Source organism: Colias eurytheme, chromosome 10 (assembly GCF_061535395.1).
Source record: "Colias eurytheme isolate Ceu_HAF_F1 chromosome 10, ilColEury1 Martin Lab GWU primary, whole genome shotgun sequence".
Taxonomy (NCBI): Eukaryota; Metazoa; Arthropoda; class Insecta; order Lepidoptera; family Pieridae; genus Colias; species Colias eurytheme.
This window is the reverse complement of record NC_142989.1, coordinates 6,670,403-6,687,555: the sequence shown is the minus strand read 5'-3', so window position 1 is coordinate 6,687,555 and position 17,153 is coordinate 6,670,403. Positions and strand designations below refer to the sequence as shown.

The 17,153-nt window shown below is 31.8% G+C and overlaps 1 protein-coding gene across 2 annotated transcripts in view; it reads right to left on the bottom strand.

The window, feature by feature from the left end:
• Positions 1-750: 750 nt before the first annotated feature.
• Cad96Ca (tyrosine kinase receptor Cad96Ca) overlaps positions 751-17,153 on the bottom strand; it is a 74,978-nt gene continuing 58,575 nt past the window's right edge. The window contains exons 4-11 of one of the 2 annotated variants that reach the window (XM_090106074.1): positions 16,560-17,039; positions 15,314-15,421; positions 11,195-11,333; positions 8,968-9,119; positions 5,773-5,955; positions 4,911-5,050; positions 3,493-3,634; positions 751-3,169 (exon numbers count right to left, since the gene is read on the bottom strand). In XM_090106074.1, the coding sequence (XP_089962200.1) occupies positions 2,945-3,169; positions 3,493-3,634; positions 4,911-5,050; positions 5,773-5,955; positions 8,968-9,119; positions 11,195-11,333; positions 15,314-15,421; positions 16,560-17,039 (1,569 nt within the window). In that variant the 3' untranslated portion in view covers positions 751-2,944. The remainder of the gene's footprint in view (positions 3,170-3,492; positions 3,635-4,910; positions 5,051-5,772; positions 5,956-8,967; positions 9,120-11,194; positions 11,334-15,313; positions 15,422-16,559; positions 17,040-17,153) is intronic. The other variant, XM_090106075.1, reaches the window with a different exon arrangement.

The following is a 17,153-nucleotide window of genomic DNA, read 5'->3' as shown; positions in this document are numbered from 1 at the left end:
GAGATACTCAGGTTTAGTAGACTTTACTATTCCAAATAGTAAGGTGTCAAAATGCATGTGCCTTCGATTTTCCATATTTAATATTTTGGCTTTATTAAGATAAGGTGATATATGATGCCTAGGAACTGAAACATACCTTATGTTCCAGCAAAATCGAGCACATGCATTTTGAACCCGCTGAATAGCATTTTTAGTTCTTTTAAGTAAACGAGGGCCGTATACAGTATCTCCATAATCAAATTTTGAGAGAATTAATGTTTCACATAATCTAACCTTTACTTCAGAATTTATATAACGCTTCAGACGATATAAGACCTTAAGACGATAAAAACAATTTGAAATTATTTTGTTCACATGTTTTTCAAACCTCAAACCTTATAAGCTTTCTAATATATTTTCAACTCATTAAGACCAATAGGAGCTGAGCACGCAGTATAATATACGAATAGGTTCATCTAATAATATTGTTTTCAATGCATTCAGTTTTATTGGGTCACAGAATTCGTTTATATCTTGAGGTAAGGCGCCATTCAAAAAATGCATTCCTGTGTCCACCTGTAGCACACTAGAACCTACCTACCTACCTACCTAACTACCTTTAGTAATTTACAGTATGGGGTAGATACAATTTACCTACATCGAATGTTTTACTGATCGTTATAGAAATACGGACTAGTATAATACATAATTATGTGTTAACCTACCTTTCTGCGTCGCACTAGACCGATGAAGGAAAAATAAAAAAAAAAGTTTAAAAACAAAACTTTTATTGAAATTGTGCATACAAAAAATTACATTTTACACCGTCTCCTAAACTAAATTACAGCAGTATCCTTTATCATTATCACTAAGGACTAGTCGCTACAGCTACATTTATACAAAAATCTCATTTAAATATATAAGCAATACTACATAATAGTATTAATTATTATATTGAATGCCGAAGAGTACTAAAGCATTTCGTTACCAGTAGGTACTTATTTTATTTTTTATTTCAACAAACTTACATTATATAATAATATATAATACCATCACACTTCTTTAAGCTTATATTTGTAAGATTTAGTATAACTACATAAAACATCTTGTTATAGAATGGGTTTTACAAGAGTACGGATTTTAGAAAGTTCCCTTCAAGAATCTTGTTAATTCATTTGCAAGTACTCAATTGTTGAATGTGTGTTTCATACCAAGTTCTATACATATTTTAATTTATTTATACACACAAAAAACCTACGTAAGTCCCAGGATTCAAGACTTTTAGACTCGATGTTTATAATTTTGCTTGCAAAAATCCCGAAATACATCATGTTACCAACATTTTAAGCATCAATATAACGATATTTTTTGCATTGTTTTGATTTTTTTTTGCATTTCAATACGTTTATTATTATTATACAATATTAAATTATCACAAAATTATTCGTATGGATGTAGTCGTTTTCAAGCGTTTCTAGGTCAGCATTAACATATACATATTTATGATTTATGTATATAAATATGGTGAAAAGAAATCCATAGTTCAAATATAAGTCGATAATATTTAAACCAAACACTGTCTCATTGTTATCTCAGACAATGGAAGGCTTGTTACAAATGATTTTCCTTAAAAGATCGTATAAAATCTACGGGAAACCTTCGTATTTATAGATGTCACACGTTCTTCAAAACGTAATTTCTTCGGAGTAATAATAAGAACGTATTCAATAAATTTCCTTTACTTTCTGATTTAATTGTAAATTGACACATTTATTAGAAAACCTTTAGCTTTAAAAGCTTTAATTTTCCGAGAAATATTAAAGTAACGGTTGATGTTTTGATTGTGTATTTTAGCTTTTAATAATTAATTATTAGTATAATTGTGGAATAAAACGTTCAATTAAGAAAATACCTTGAAAATACCTTAATTTTCTACTATAAATGATTTTGCTTTTAGCGGGTTTATCTGCATGATTTGTTATTATTTATTTCCAAATTTTATTAATACTTTATTCAATGAATTTTCAATTGATACATAAAAAAAATATTTACAAATTATAAATATTGCACATCAATTTAAGCCGATTGTTCCTCTTAATCACATTATAAAAAGAGTATTATAAATGTTATATACAAATTTAGAACATTTTACAACGCATCTTGGATTAGAACATTTTATTTTTGTTGCTTTACATTGAAAATATAGTACTCAACTCATTTTTAAATTTATTACGTATTTCATATTCTTTATACCCAGTATGCGCTTAAAATATTTTTTTAACATAAACAATACAAGACAAGTAAATAACAAATAAGATATTATATTAACGAAATTTAAACACTATTTCATTAAGAATTGAATTCATTAATTCTTTAATTTTTACATGATACTAGAATACATGAAATCAAACGAGAACAAGAGGATACTCAGTAATCACATAAGGATTTCAATTAAAAACAGTAGCAGACAGTAGTAAGTTCATTGTCACTAATACTAAAATATATAGTCCTCTTCATAAGAGGTAATTTATTGTTTAAAAAACACGTATTTTACATTAAAACTGCACCTTATTCTACGTTACAATCTATACCGTTCTGAACAATACAATATAATTATAGACGTCGTTCAACACTCATCACAATCTACTTCATCATTATTATCAGGCTATATTTGTTCCCTCTGTAGGAAATCTTTCCTATGAAATAGTTAAGGCCATTTGGACATGCTGAGAGGTCACATGTCGAACTATAACAATATTAATTCTTAATTTTAATAACAGTTTCTCACCGTCCAAATACATTATAATCAGGGAACCACTCCCGACCAATACACGTCATATTTCATAGATGCTCGAACATTGCGACAATTTCCTTGAAAACAGGCTAAGGGTTAAACCTGACTGGCCCAATGCGACCTTGAAGATATTCGAATTTAAACAATATTAACTCCTAAATCTATTTCTAACTACAGTTTCTCCCCGTCCAAATGCTGGACATTATAATACGAATGGTCAGGGAACCGCTCCAGCTCGATATAGTCCATTTCAGTGCACAATAGGCGCTCAAGCATCGAAACAATTTCCTTGAACTCGGGCCGGGAAGCCGGTTCCGCTTCCCAACAATAGTACATAATGTTGTACAGTTCGCGACGGCAGTGTTCCGGCTTCTCCAAACGGTGACCGTCCCGGACCTGTGGAACTTTCTAGATGAATAATCCGGAAAATTTGAAGAAAAAGACTTTTCTGGTGTAAGTAATGAAGTGGTAAGTTGGAAGATTTCGGTGTAAGTTTTTTATTATGATATATTGGAATGCTTTTGTATTCCAAGAAGGTGCGCAGGAAAGTTATATATGAGAAATATAAATTCAATTGTGCCCAAATTATTCATTAAACTCAAATAAATATGGTTGGTAGAGCAGGATTTCAGGAAGTTTGATCAGCCAAGTAAAATTTATATTTTTTTAAATTAATATTCATAAAATAGGCTGTGACTTGTAAATTAATGCTTCTTTACCTTTTTCATGACGTCACCAGCTGATAGACCAGGGTATGGAGTGGAGCCCAGCGTCACAATTTCCCAGAGCAATACACCAAAACTCCAAACATCAGATTTCACGCTAAATATATCATCGTATAAGGATTCGGGCGCCATCCATCTAAAATTAAAAACAAATTGTAAATGAATTAAGCTGTTACTCCCAGTAATTATAGCTGGTTCGCAAAACCGGGGTTAATTTTGTAGGTCACAGGGCGAGTGATATATAAATAGCCGAGCAATCTCTCGAGTGATGTATGTCGAAAAAGTTTCAATATCTTATATTCACGGTGCTTTTAAGTTTGGCTACCTAAATATATTAGTTTTAGAAATACGATTTTAAACTTCCCAAGAAAAACTATAGACAAGTATAGATTTACACGAACATAGAAAAAAAAACAATATTTTAAACTACCTGAACTAATGTTTCACTTAGAACTTTCCGGATATAAATATTATCAAATACAAATCCTTCGTATCTACGTAGATTTATTAGTTTTTATCTACGTCTTCATCTAACGTCCTAATGACCTATCCTTTAACTTTGCTAAATTTAAAGGAAACAATTTAGCCTGTAAAATATTCAAACGTATAAAACACCTATTTTCCTTCACAAATATAAATTGCATCGTATTACAGAGGAATAAGCGAGAATGTCAACTTGCCGCAGGCTACCGATTCAGTTAACCAAGTGTTAGTTCGATCGCCCGATTGATCCAATGAGATGCCACAAATTCATGTTATGTAATGTTAGTTACTGCGCGTATTCCCAAATACGAAACTGTAAATACGGAATATATTACGTAGTACGTATGTAGATGTAGTAAACGTAGTAACTATTATGTGATCTGTGGTAGTAGGCAGTTATTTAAGTGATTAAAAGCTTAGAGATCGCACCTCGATGTTTCATGAATGCGTTGGGTGTTGTTAAATGTCAGAAAAAAATATTTTGTAAGCGTTTGTAATTATTTGACTGATAAATTGGTAAATTAATAGGTTAATGATTTTTTGTAAATAAGTTAGTTAATCTATTCTCCTTATTTTACATAATATGTTAAATAAGATTTTATTATAAAATGGATCCCCTTTTGACGTGTAAAATTCAATTTACCGCCTGCTATTTAATCTTATTACACAAAATAAACACATTCAGCCCTATCTTAAATACAGTCTAAATGAGAACGTGTTGCTTTTTTTAAAATCGGTTAAAAAATATAAAAAAATACGTGAGGCACTCGGGGACTGCCGCGGTAAAGCTATTGCATGCTATGCCTTCAAGCCACACCTCCGTGCCTGTCGGAGTGGGGAGCGTGAGGTTTTTTCGTTACGGAATTTCTGGATTCGGTCCCCGCGCTCAAGGCCCGCGATAGAAGCTATGCAATAGCTTAAAAACATACCTGATTGGCAACCGCCCATCGCTTTTCCGTTCATACACGTGGGTGCCCGCGACGTCTCTCGCGAAACCAAAGTCGGCTACTTTGCACGTCCTCTCTTCTGTTATTAAAACGTTTCGCGCAGCTAAATCCCGGTGTATAATCTATAAGAAAATCATATTTCTATTAATATTATTAGTTTTAAGTTTGCTTATAAATATTTCAATTGAATTAAAGACTTGAATAAATCAAATCATTCATTCAAATCATTGCTACGGCAAATGAAGTTCGAATCTCGCGCCATGATTTGGAATATGTTATTTTTTTTCATGTTTTATCCAATTGCACAAAAACTACTAACAGAGGATTCAAAATGAAGTTACTGTACGGTTTTATTTACATTGCTATCTTGAAAGCATTCTATAGTAAAGTTAAATTAACTAGACGATTTCTGGTTAAAGTTTAATGAACTTGTCTTTGCTGAAGTCACTGGCGGATTTATTTGTGCTCTAAAAAGCTATAGTTAAACTAACTGACAAAGAGATCGTTTTTCAATAAGATGCGGAGCTCTCAAAATTAGTAGGTAGTTTAATAAAATGGCCTATATAACTAATAATAGGTACATCCTATTTCCTTACAGTGCAAATGAACTAATTGTGTATAAGCTACAATGAAAGTATCGTATTCATGGCAAACATTTGTTCACCAATAGTAATTGATCTGCATTGTGGATGAGAATGTTACGATAGGTTAATTAGTGTAATCAACTAGAAAGTTGGTTTACATGTTGTCCCTCCTTTGGCTTCAAAATAGAGTACTGCCAGTCAATTGCCAATTTATTAACAATAGCTTAATAAGTAATACATTTATTTTATTTTTGACTTACCCCTTTAGCGCTAAGGAAGTCCATACCCCTCGCGACTTGGAAGGCGAAATGCGTGAGATCCCGCGACGTAAGGAAGAGGCTACCACCATGCGTGTTGCCATAGTGACGCTCTGCTCGGGAGTCACGGAGGAACTGCTGCAGCTTGCCCAAGCTGACGAACTCCATGATTACTAGTGTAGGCTCCTGTAAGATGGTTCATATAAGAAATATAGGTACAGACCTGAACAGTATCCTACTGTATCCAACTCAAATAATGAGAAAACAAGCAAATTAATGTCAAAAGATATTACGGAAATTATAAACTCATACGTGTATGCATATTGTCATAAACGATACAAAAGGATCGACTTTTGGTCCATTGAAAAGTTACATTTGGGGTCGCATTTTTTAGAGGACGCAATTTTATTTTTTTGATGTGTAGGGGGGGTCAGTGTGAAGCTATCACCAAGTTTGTGGGGTCGCCACCCTTGTCCCACGGCCGCCATCTTGAAAATAGCGGTTGAAATGGTTTTTACGATATATCTCTTAAACTATTTATCTGATAATAAAACAATGTTAACATTATTCGTTGCAAATTAAATTCTCTACAACTTAGGTTCAGTAACTTTTTGTCGTAGAACTATAAACAAAAAAGTTATAACTAAGCGAAAATGTTCGGAAATTAGAGATGTTTATATTCTTCAATAAAACTTTTTTTTATAAGTTTACGAAGAAATTATATCATACCATTTTTGTAGATTGTTTTTCGTAGAACAACTTTTATTTACAACATTTTTTCATTAAGTAAATAGCTAAGGTTTTACAGCCCTCCGAAGCGAGTACTATTTTAAGTACTCTTTACTATACAGAATACGATATGTGTGTACTAATAATAATTTGTCACCAGTAATTATTTTATTTTTGTTATAATAATATTTTTAATAATTAATTTTACAATATTATTAATAATTAATTATTGAATCTTTTCCCCACAACCCAGGAGGAAGTGCGTTTTTTTTACGTTGAAAAGCAGGGCTGAAATGTTCTGCAGTGTGCTTCCATTGTTGTGGAGTCTGGGAAAAGAGCCAATAGCCAATTTATTATGTATAGTTACTACTGAAAAATAGTACTCACTTCTGAGCGCTGTAAAACCTTAGCTATTGACGTAATGAAAAAATGTTGTATATAAAAGTTGTTCCTCGAAAAACAATCTACAAAAATAGTCTTATATCATTTCTTCGTAAAATGATAAAAAAAAGTTTTATTGAAAAATATAAATAGCTCTAATTTCTGAACATTTTCGCTTATAACTTTTTTATTTATAGTTCTACGACAAAAAGTTACTGAATCAAAGTTGTAGGGAATTTAATTTGCAACAAATAATGTTACATTGTTTTATTATCAGATAAATAGTTTAAGAGATATATCGTTAAAACCATTTCAACCGCTATTTTCAAGATGGCGGCCATGGGACAAGGGTGGCGACCCCACAAACTTGGTTTTAGCTTCACACTGACCCCCCCTACACATCAAAAAAATAAAATTGCGTCCTCTAAAAAATGCAAGGTCAGGCCTAAAAAATGTAACATTTCAATGGATCATTTTTCGATATTTGTATTTAAACGATATAAATAAATTAAATCCTGTTTCTGGTTAGTTAAAATATAAATCATGAAACAACGAATAACATGATACCTAAAACCAAAGCTTAAATTAGTGTTGGATCGTGGAGCAAAATCCCTTGTTTTAATAATTGTGAAACTTTTCAACTGTATGCACAATATTATTATCGTGATGAATACACACACACTAGAATTAACGATAATTAGTAGCACAATCTTGTCAATATGGTTAATAAAATCCAATCTAAAAGATCGTACTATAACCAACCTATTCAACATTTTTTCTCGTCATTATTACCTTAATTCAGTTAAATCTCATATACCATAACGGTATAATCGTTTGGAGGATATAAGACTTTTTCAAGTACATATATCAAGACATATTACGTAAAATTAATAACATTTCTCCATGAAGCATGCTAATAGAAATATTGTACACAATGTTCCTGGCTCCTGCCTTCGCTACGCTTTCTTTTGGCCATATCCAGGTTTAATAGGAAATTTATCTACCAGGAAATACTCGGAGCATACTTTAGTTAACAATAGCAAAACTTTATACACGGGCTTCCATATTATCTTACGTTATTGATACAGTATTGTCAGTAATAACGCTTGCTAATTCTCAATGGAATCCATTCAAAATATCCATTTAAGCCAGTGTGATTATGTGATTTATGTGTCAATCAAATATTAGTCTGCATTAATTTCATAATAGGTATTTTTGTGGTATTTTTAGTTATTTGATATTTTGGGAGATTACTCTATAACTTTGTCCTTTTTAAGTTAATTTTATACATAGACAGGGGCAATGAAGAAAAGTAAATTAAAAGGGATTATCGCAAGTATACGAATCTATTATTTATTTAGTTTAAAGGAACGTTGTGTGTTTTTGATACCATTAATAATAAAACTACATACCTAGTGTATGCATAGCCCTTAAAATGCATAATTTTTATCGAAAAATGACATCAGCGTATAATGGGAGTAGAATTATGTTCGTTAAAGTTTAAAGAATTTAATTATAGATGTATTATATTATGTTCTGTCTCTCGTGGAAATGACAAAAATACTTAAAAAGCTCTTCACAATTTTACAAGGTACAAAAAGTAAGAAAAGTAATCCGGTACAAAAAATAATATAATCCGGTAAAATACTTGCAATTGTCTCGGATAATTGTCCATGAAATTGATCACTATAAATACGCTTGAGCTGTGTAAAAATAAATCCGGTCAAGGAAAGAAGTCTTAAATTATTTTTTATAGGTCAATAATTTACACACACAACCCGACTTCAGATTGAAAATTAAAGCCGAAATTTGGTATTATATCAAGTACATTAACTGAAATTACGATGTGATCTGAGTAATGTCCGTCTTTGAGCCAATTTCTTCTATTACCAACAAATGATACCTAGTAACAACCATCTAAATAATTGAATTTGTCCCTTGAAAACGGAATATCTTTTTATCAAAAAGATTTTAAAGAAAAAAAAAAAATGGTTAAAGTTGTGAAAGTAAGAAATATTTAAAATGTACAAACTAAGTTACATTATGATACCACATATAAATAAAGTGTTTAAATAAACAAATAAATACCTTCTCCGTACAGCATCCGACGAGTCTAACAACGTTGGGATGCGTCCCTAACGTCTTCATTACAGCTAGCTCCTGTATCAAATCGGTTTTTTCCTTCTCTGAAGCATTTCCTTTTAGAGTCTTCACTGCTACCGTTTGCTCCCCTTTTTTACCTGAGAATGGAGTGACGTTTTAATATTGATACGGGCACGTTAAAGTATTGAGGAGGAGATCGTATACGGTATAAGAACAGATACCTGGTAAGTAGTAGAATTCAGAATTTAATATTAAACTTACAGTGGAGAATTAAAATATAAAATATGAAGCTAATCAGTTTTATACTTGTTAAATTGAATAATTCAATTGAATTTGTTAATAATAAAATGCATTATGTCCCTTTGGATATTGTTATTTGTATATATATTAATTAAATAAATATATGAATGCAAATGTAAACACAAAATGTAACTCGTGGACCTGGGAAAATGAATTGAGGTTATCATAACAAATAGTTTGCTTTCATCAATGACCTCGATATTGAAAATATGTAAAAAAATTACATTGTATATTTACTTATAACAAAAATATGCGTAAATACCTACGAGTAGATATTTTGACAAAATGCTATCTAGTTTCAAGCTAATAAACGAAGGCGTGAATCACAAAAAAAAACAAAGTTAATGATAAATAATTAGGTATGTATTTGATTTTAATACAAATCTGTATTGTTGTTTCTTTTTATACAAACGCTATGAATTACATGGACAGGCTTACATTGCCTTTATGAACCAAGTACATAAAATTGCGAATTATGCAGTTATTTACGAGGAAATGTTGAGAAAAATATAGAACTCAAGCTGTAGACGTAAAAACGAAGAAAACGAAGGCAAAGCATGGCCCGTATATTTGTATTTACACACAAAATGAATGGAATTGCGACACAAGGAATACCTACTTAGAAACGAGACGCAGGTGAGAAATTTTACGCTTTTCTATTCCAGTAGTTATTTATTTACTTACTGCATAATTTGTTTTATTGCTCCTTGTCGGAGCTATATCTTAATAAAATGTATTATTTATTCGAGAATTCATTCATTTTAGAATAGAGAATGTGTTTTAATTTCTGATGAACCGTTTTTATTGAAGTTAATTGTTCTCTATCCTATCACACGCCTCTTCTACGTGATTTGTATAAAGCCACAGTATAAAGCTGTTTTACAAAGTCGTAGAAGCGACGCGGATGTCGGAATGATATTAATTATAATATTTAATTATTCAGCATAAATTTGAAAATGTTTTGTTGCAGGGATATTTGTTTGTTGATATAAGGCGCTTCATTTCATTTTATTTTCTTTACGTTTCAAAGTAATTTACTTACTTAAAAGAATGCAAGTACAATTGATATCTACGTAAGAAGTAAGAACGCTGTACTGTAACAGAGTAATATTATGATAGGAATCAGTTTGCTGTATTGTACACAGAAACTCAATATAACGACAAATATCAGTTGTTTACAACTCTCTTACAAATAAAAGATGGATTTGTTAGCAACGTGTGTTATTCTTTCAACTACGATGTTTTTAAATCAGGTTTTTGATATTTTGTGTATTCGTGTATGAAAAAGTACCTGAAAGTGACATTGGTTATGTAAATAAATACATTTTTACCTTAAAATGTATACTTTTTAGTAATCCGTTTACGTTCAAAACAATGTTAGTAAAGTCGTGTTTATTGTTTTTTATTATTTGTTCTTTATTTATGTATTCGAGTGATAAATGAATTTAACACAAGTTTAAAATGCACTACTGTTTGAGTTTAAATAGCCGAGTCGTGTCTCGCCTATTATTTCTTTTATTACTTCAACTAGATTTCCGCTCGCGGCTTCGCCCGCGTTTGCAAAGGAAAACCCGCATAGTTCCCGTTCCCGTGGGATTTCCGGAATAAAAACTATCCTATGTGTTAATCCAAGTTACCCTATATATGTGTGCTAAATTTCATTGTAATCGGTTCAGTAGTTTTTACGTGAAAGAGTAACAAACATCCATACATCCTTACAAACTTTCGCCTTTATAATAGAATATTAGAATATTAGATATTAGATAGATATAACAAGATGTAAAGATAATATAGACAATATGTAGGTATACAAATCCATATAAATCTCAAGTCAAGAAACAATTCCATGTTTCGTGCTACCATACAATCACAATGCTACTAGAAGCTTCTAGAAGTTTCCACGGTAACTTACCATCAATATCAATCGCCTGGGCCCTCCAGACCTGTCCAAACGCACCCTCCCCCACTATATTGAAGATCTTCAGTCGATGCCGCGGGAACTCCCACTCGTCGCGAGGTTCCTCTTTGCTTATTGTTGTCTCTTCTGATATCTGAAAGAAATACTGGTTGTGTTTATTGTTCTTGTAAAAAACATTTTTAATAGATAGATATTTTATGTTCTTGACATTTAATACAACGTCATCTAGTGACAAATTAAGTATAAAAATAAGCCATCTGATAATTAGTTAATTTTATACACATGGACGTATAAAAAAAGACGGACGCCGTATTACGAACTAACAACGTGAAGCCACCATAGTAAGCTAGCGATCGTGTAAAGACAATAAACACGCACACACTCTCACCATAGTAAGCTAGTCGGCCGCCATTACGTCGTGAACTACCGACTGATTAACTGCGTCACTGTTTCACAAAAAATATTTAAAATGCCGTCTTGCGTGGTTAAATTGTGTCGCAACAGTACAATTTTAAATAACAAATCACAAGGGATTACATTCCACAGGGAAGCAAGTTATTTCTTTTATGTTTTAATGACAAAATTATTACGGCAAAATTTATAGAAAAAAATACAGCCGCCATTGTCATCAACACAGCTGTTGCCATGGCAACATGGCACACACACATGGATGTTTCGCCGCCATTACTAGGCTACACTCAATGTTTAGGCGATATACCGTCCGTCTTTTTTTATACGTCCATGTTTATACATAAGCATCTCATGCTTAATATATGAGCATCTAAAAGTTATTAAAACGCAATGTTCAACTCATATGATGTTTCTGGTAGTAGGAATATTATTATTACAAAAGTTAAGTCTATAGGCTACTGCGATAATTAGGTAGACCGTACTTATAGAAAACTTTTAAAGTAAATTTTCTATCAATTGACTGTCTATGAGTATTTTGAATCATTTTAAGCCGATTAAGAGATTAAGCGATTAATTTAGAAAGTATTTAAATAAGTAAAGGAAAGTAATTAATCAACCATTTCAAGTTGCTCTTTAATGGTGTAAGCCATTAATTTTAGATAAGATTTTCTAGGTTCTTGTTTTAAACCTATTACTTATCATTTTATTATTGAAAGAAGTCATGTACATAAAAACATATGCTTTAAATGCTATAAGGCACGATTGTGTGTGTTTAAGAAAGCAAAAAATGTCTAGAAAAAAACAGGAAACACACATACGTTTTTCTTTATAGAATTTTAGAAGTAATAATAAATAATACATAGTTCTGAGTAAAAAAAACGCTTAGTACAGATATTTAATGACTTGGTGCCTTTGAGACTTAGTACTTCGAATTGCTTTCTCCTTTTTATTTTACTTATCACACCAATATCCAAAAATTAACACGAAATGTCTTCTGAGATATTAGTCACAAAATACATTTCACTCCTATTTTACAAAAACGCATTTCAATAATGGTTAAACTGTAACTAACAGTTTGGTCTATATGCCGTGTGAATTGTCATACAATGGAGGGGTCTTTTTAAACTGGTCGGTTAACAACGGCACTATTTACATTATACATTTATTTCCATGTCAGTCCATATAATTGCTACGCTATTGAATGCAAAACCCTCATTTAAGTGATACAAAGGAACAATAGTTGTCGTTTGCATGGCGCGAAATGTATTTAAAACTACGAATATCTATGTATAGCGTGGATAATTTAAAAAGTTTTCTTTCGTTTATTTTAGCGGAATTTCCTTTCGTTGGAATTCCTTAGATTAATTACTTACTCCATGTAGTCAGTACAAACTGACATACATGACTATAAATATAAAGTACTTTTTATGCGTTTTCTATATATCCATGTCCTTCTAAACAAATTATAAATAGGCTACGTTGCAAATCCAGTAATTTCTATACCGTTGATTTCAATATTTTTGCGAAAAAACAGCATCGTCTGTTTACATTACCTATGTCTATTTATTTAAACAATGTTGGAAAAAGCAAATATTGTTGCTGCATCAATGTTAAACAAGCTGAATTAATTTACATGAACAACCAGAATTTAATACAATTAAACGTTTATTTAATACAATTAAATAAACGTTAAAATACGTGTCAAAACTGTACTATGAATGTAAAGGCTTTATCAGCTTTGTTTTTTGCTTTTTCTCTTCAATGAACAGTTTTAATTTTTTGAAGAACAATGAGCTAAAATATATCAAGGGCTCTCTTCACATTGGGCAACATTGGTCCAGCAAATGATCGTCGATGTTGAAATCGTCGATGTCGATGAAAATAACACCTACAATGACGGCCTACACTATCGTATCGTGATTGCCTTTGCTCGCCCATCGCTGACCATTGAGTGCCCATAATATAAACCGTCGCCCATTGCACAGCCCTTTGATGTTGGCGGCAAATCCGGCAAAATTAAGATCACAAGATGGCAATGTCACTTACAGAGCTACAGCTATTCAAATAGAATTACCCGCAGGCTTATTACCTCGCATTGAAAGGTCCAAAAGGACTAAATTATATTTAAATATCATGTTCCCTCTTAATTTTAAATTTATTTGCTTTATTAACGTATAGTAAAAGAATTTTAATTTTCCATCTAAAAGTGTTTAAAACCTTTTGAATCGTAAGTAATCTAGTTATTTCGCTTTATTACGACAGGCCAGATTCCAAGTATATTTATGAAGCAATCATTCACTTTTCCTATTATCAAACATTCTCTTGTTAAAACATAACAAGACAGACAGTTATTAAGTTAAATTGAATTATTATTAAGATTATTTTTTCCAATACAATTGAGTAATTTTTTGTAAATAAAGAAACTTAATATACAGAAGAAATATTAATTGATCTTAAGTTATTTAGTAGATTACAGTGTTATCGTTAAATGGATAATTTCATGATGCGTTTTTAATTGGAATATATAATTGGTGTTTCCCTGTTGTTGTTTTATTAAACTCATAAAATTTATATTGACAATTGTTTTATCTTGTGACTTCGAACGTCAGGTATTATGTAGTAATTACCTTTCTGTTTTCATATTGGATGTACATATAGTTATTTGCTTTCGTACGGAACGCATTTAACACTGTACAGAAAATATGAATAAAACATTTCGAATCTGAAGCTTAAAATTGTTATTGAATATTTTTTAATATCGTACTTCAATTGTTATCTATTATTAGGGCAAGATATATATTATGTACTAGCGGTCCGCCCCGGCTTCGCCCGTGGTACATATTTACGTTTTCTCTACATAAAAACCATCCTCGTACTTCAAGGAATATAATAAAAAAAGAATTATCGAAATCGGTTCAGCCGTTCTCGAGTTATGCGCTTACCAACACATTTTGCGATTCATTTTTATATATAAGACTAGCGGTCCGCCCCGGCTTCGCCCGTGGTACATGTTTACGTTTTCTCTACATAAGAACCATCCTCGTACTTCAAGGAATATAATAAAAAAAGAATTATCGAAATCGGTTCAGCCGTTCTCGAGTTATGCGCTTACCAACACATTTTGCGATTCATTTTTATATATAAGATTACGCGTGTTTGATACTCATATTTAGTAAGCAGATACACGTGAAATATTAAAAATTTAATAAACCGCACGCTAAATTTAGTATAAGAATGGGTTACCTAGTTATTATATATCGCAATTTCATTAACGAATACAGATGAGGTATAAGTTAATTTAGTACACATTTTCAAGTATTATTCAAATATTCTAATATAAATAAAGACTGATAATATGAATTATACTGAAATCATCAATCAGCTTTAATAATCTGTATTGTGTACTAATATGGGTACATACTTATAAAAAAAAAATAATGAGTTAAAATAATTATTGTTTAAATTAATTATTGATTTATCGTCTTAATATAATTTAGTATGTTTCTTCGAATATAATTTCATCTTTCTCTTGATATTATACTTTGTTTTACAATATCAACTTCTTTTGATACACTACTTAGGTTTATTATGATGTAGTGAGTTCTCTAGTAGCTTTGTAACTAAATTTATACCTACTATTGCAAGTATGTCAATGTTACTTTTTAAGTTTTAAATACAAATGAACAAAATGGCCAGACTGACCTGTAAATGACCGTTGTCCCAGGACTTATACTGATTCGAGTAAGCGCGTGGGCGGTCCCACATGTTGACTGAGGAATCTTGTAGTACAATCCCACTCGATTCTTTACTCTGTGGACAACGGACTTTTATGAAATGGCGCGCAAAAGCAAGTGACGTTTGTAACTGTCAAAATGAGTGACCCGCGAAATCAATTTTAAGCTGTATGTACACGCACGTTCGGTGTTGAAAAATACATTTTTACGATATGTTGCCCGGGTTACAAGCAAAAACTATTGAACGGATTTTGATGAAACTTCTTAGGTCAGATATAGGCTATAATTTGTTCTGAAGAAATTAATTTGAATCAATTATGTATAATAAATAATTGCGGTTTTCGTAGCGAAATTATGGCAAGGTGATTGATAAGTCGATTTTAGACTTGAGACAGTATAGAGACCTATATTATGTAACTAGTGGTCCGCCCCGGCTTCGCCCGTGGTACCTACATGTTTAAACTATCCTATCTCTCAAGTTGGATCGAACTGCACATGGTGTGCGAATTTTATTATAATCGGTTAAGTGGCTTAGGAGTCCATTGAGGACAAACATTGTGACACGAGATTTATATATATTAAGATTATTAATAATATTCGGTTCATACTATGTTTGTGTGTTACAGTACGCGAAAACTTTTAATATTTTTAAAATATTTCGCTTGTGACTTGATAGCAAAGTTCGAATAATTAAAAAAGGAAAAAGATGCATAGCCCCATGAAAATCCTTTCCTATACCACATCCATTATGATATTAGATATCTCTGTTGGGATTGCTTTGTCGGATTTAAAGTTTCGACTTCCTGAAATTCGAAATTTCGCCTGTTCTTATTTTATTTTGTAACTTGTATATTTCAATTATATTTTTTTTTCAAGTCTAACTATAGACTATGTGTACTAACACATATTTACTTGTTGATTCCTTATTTTAATATATGAGTAATGATAATAATAATAGGGGGTAATGGCACAATTTATTTTTATGATGATAATTATATTAAAGCAGTTACAAATTATTATGCTGCTAAGCTATGATAGCATTCGAATGAATTTGATATCGAATGATTAGTGATCGAATTTTTTCTATTCTTTATAAATTTTTAGCATTCGAATGTTTTGCATTCTAAATGCAATAAATAACATAACCTTGTCTTGGACAATGTCCTTTAGTTTAAAAAATAAGCAAGTTTTAAACTATTTTACAATGAACTTACCATGTCATCCTTCGTACTCTTGGTTCCTTTAATATGTCGCTTCTTCCATACAAAAGCGATAACACCAGCCACTATTGCTATCAACGCACCGATCGCAATCAATGGTATAATTGTTAGAGTAACAGGATTTTCCACGTGTACTTCATTAATGCCCGTACTGTTTTTGGGTTCGTTTGTGTCAAGTTTCTCTTTAACTTCTTTTGGTATATCGTCGGGTGCTTTAGGTGGTTTAAGTGTTGTTACGACTGTCGTTTCAGGTACTGTTGGTATATAATCAAATGCTTTGGTGGTGCTTTGTGGGGGCTTTGGGAACTTTGGTTGTAGCGCCATGCTGGGGTAGTTGGCGATCGCGAACGCTGGTGGTCTGGGCACCTTCGGTCTGACGCCTGAACTGTCTATCACGGTGGCAAGTACTTCAGTCCGTTGAGGGAGTGATACGCCATCATATGCCGTAACCCACAACGAGTAAGATTTGTTTTCCTGTAACAGAGAGACATTAAATTAATGCAGTGTAAAGTGGAAAGTTCAAAGTCATACAGACAAATCTACAAATACCAATAATATCCGAACATATACAGTTGCCTGTAGTATTAT